This window comes from Oratosquilla oratoria, chromosome 24 (genome assembly GCF_046742065.1).
Source record: "Oratosquilla oratoria isolate Oo_2021 chromosome 24, ASM4674206v1, whole genome shotgun sequence".
NCBI lineage: Eukaryota > Metazoa > Arthropoda > Malacostraca > Stomatopoda > Squillidae > Oratosquilla > Oratosquilla oratoria.
The window spans coordinates 8961325-8963796 of NC_134800.1; the positions used below are offsets into that span (position 1 = coordinate 8961325).

At 39.2% G+C, this 2472-nt stretch overlaps 1 protein-coding gene across 1 annotated transcript in view; it reads left to right on the forward strand.

The window, feature by feature from the left end:
- Positions 1-395: 395 nt before the first annotated feature.
- Positions 396-2472, forward strand: part of LOC143038430 (uncharacterized) — a 68634-nt gene continuing 66557 nt past the window's right edge. Inside the window, exon 1 of the mRNA XM_076207614.1 lies at positions 396-1217. Within this exon, the coding sequence (XP_076063729.1) occupies positions 992-1217 (226 nt within the window). The 5' untranslated portion in view covers positions 396-991. The remainder of the gene's footprint in view (positions 1218-2472) is intronic.

The window sequence follows — 2472 nt, forward strand, 5'->3', positions numbered from 1 at the left end:
CTCCAAACACGCGATTCTGCCCTTGCTTTACACCTTTCTGTCTATCAATCAGATTAAAAAATAAACATGTCATAACACAATAGACTCCTCAGCTTGGTGGAAATGAAAAATCTAACTAAACTATAGTAATGTTCATTGGCAACAATACGTACAATACTTCTGCAAGTAATATTCGGCCTTACTCTTACGAGTAGTAAGGCTTAAACGCCGTGTTTACAAAATCTGTCAAGGTGTACTGGCATTTGGAAATAATTATTGTGCTGGTAAAAATATATGATTGAAATATATGTTATTTCTTAATTCACTACTTATTTTAGATGTATAAATCATTCAAATATAACCTTTCCATGATTATGTACAGCGTCGGTTATATGAAAGGGTGATGCGGTTGAGGGTGAGGATGGGTGTAGAGGACTATACTACCCTGTCTTGCATGTGGAATCGTGCATTGTGCTCTGCCCTTGAGTCTTGGCAATAACCCAGCATATAGCCGCCGCGTTGAAATATTGCTATGGAACACAGTGTTAAGGACTTCTTCTATCACCATGTTGTGCCTGGACGTGTGTGCAGAAAGGACATGGGCTAAAAAAGGTGTCCTTGTCAATGTGGTGGGCTGTAGTAGCACGAATGTAAACAAAGATCAGGTGGGGTAACAGCTGAGAGAAAACGGAGGTCTTGACGTTTGGACGGTGTGGTAGTGTTCTTACTGTTCCTGTGCTGCGGGGCCTACAATTCGTGTAATGCATGAAACATTGCAGCTGCTCCTTATTTTAGCCCGTGACATCGGGTAGATAGAGTGGCTCAGTGGAGGTGTAGGCAACATGAGAAACGGAAGTTGGTGGAGTCATTCCCTGAGATAACTTATGACTAGTTCATATGAGTGACCCAAAATAAAGTTACAAATTATCACCTTGGGTAAATTGTTTGCCATTGAAAATAAGGACCACTTCAATCAAATTTTGATAAGTACTTAACGGGAACCTGCTTGTTCATGATGGCATCTCGGTTAAAGTCTAAGGCAATTTCGCCTACAATGTATGTTGATGAAAGGACATTTCATTCAGCGAAGAGTGGCTGGTCACCATGCACATCTGCTGCCTCTTTTTTAACAAGGCGAATGGATGTAGCTAGGAACCTCTATCGGAAAGACCTCTATGCCCACTATGGATGTGTTAATGCGATCGAGTTCTCCAAGGAGGGAGAACTGCTTGTCTCAGGTAAATAGAGGAGATGTTATTGTTTTTAGTTCATTATCTTGTACTATGTGGGGAATTGTTGGTATTCTAGGTTAGATGATATGAAATTGATCACAATACGTGTATTACATACCTATAATTTGTTAAAATTTATAAACAGTTTTACACCTTTAGGGTGTTGGGTCAACTTCTAGGTATTAAAGATTGGGTTTTATATATGAGAATTCCTATGTAATTATTCAAATCACAAGAAAATTGCTATTTTATTTTATTCTTATCTTTATTTTTTTCTGTATTTCTTGCTAAGTATATTGGACAAGCATAGGTTTTTGGAAAGTAATCAGGCTTAGCATTTCTCTGTTTTGCTCCAAAGAGACCTATTTTTCCCAAGGAAGTTATTTAATCAATCTGTTGCTTCAGATTTCTTGCAGGATACTCATGGCTCCCAACTAACTTGCAGTGTCCACTAGTTTGGCTCGTAAATCACTTGAGGAAAAAATAATGTGTTGTTGTCTGGGTATAGTTAGGGTAAGGCAGTATAAGCTAATGTGTTTGGTGTCTTCTGTGCTTTGGTTGCAACTGTGACAGTTTTCCTCTGTGGTCAGGCCTATTTTGTGTTGGTATTACCCTTAGTGCTGAATGACAATCTGATTGCAGTCTAGCTAACTTGGTTCTTGCTTACCTTTGGATGGATATTTGATAGCAGATCATTGGGAACAATATAAGTATTATATCTAAAGTTATAGAATTGATCCATCACAACCAAGAGCACACAGAATTTTTCTCATCCTTTGTAGATTGAGAGAAGCAAGTAAATGCCTTGGGGGATTAAAAAGTGTAATGAGAAATAGACATTTGGGAATGGATGCTAAGAAGAGATTGTATGAAGGGGTGATTGTGCTGACAGCACTGTATGGGGCAGAAACATGGAACATAAGAGAGGAAGAATTTAAATGTGTTTGAGATGAAATGTCTGAGAAGTATGGTAGGAATTACTAGGCTGGATAGTGAGAAACAAGGAGGTGAGGGCAGGGGTGGAAAAGGAATTGGGTGATAGGGTTGATGAAAGAGTATTGGGATGGTTTGGCTGCATGAAAAGAAGAATGAGGAAAGATTAGTAAAAGAAGTATTGAAGGCAGAGGTGGATAGAATGAAAATGAGGGGGATGACCAAGGATGAGATGGATGGATGGGGTAAAAGAGGCATTGGGAAAGAGTGGTATGTCTGTTGAGGAAGGAAGGGAGAATACAGAAGGTAGGGGTAAGTGGAGAATGGT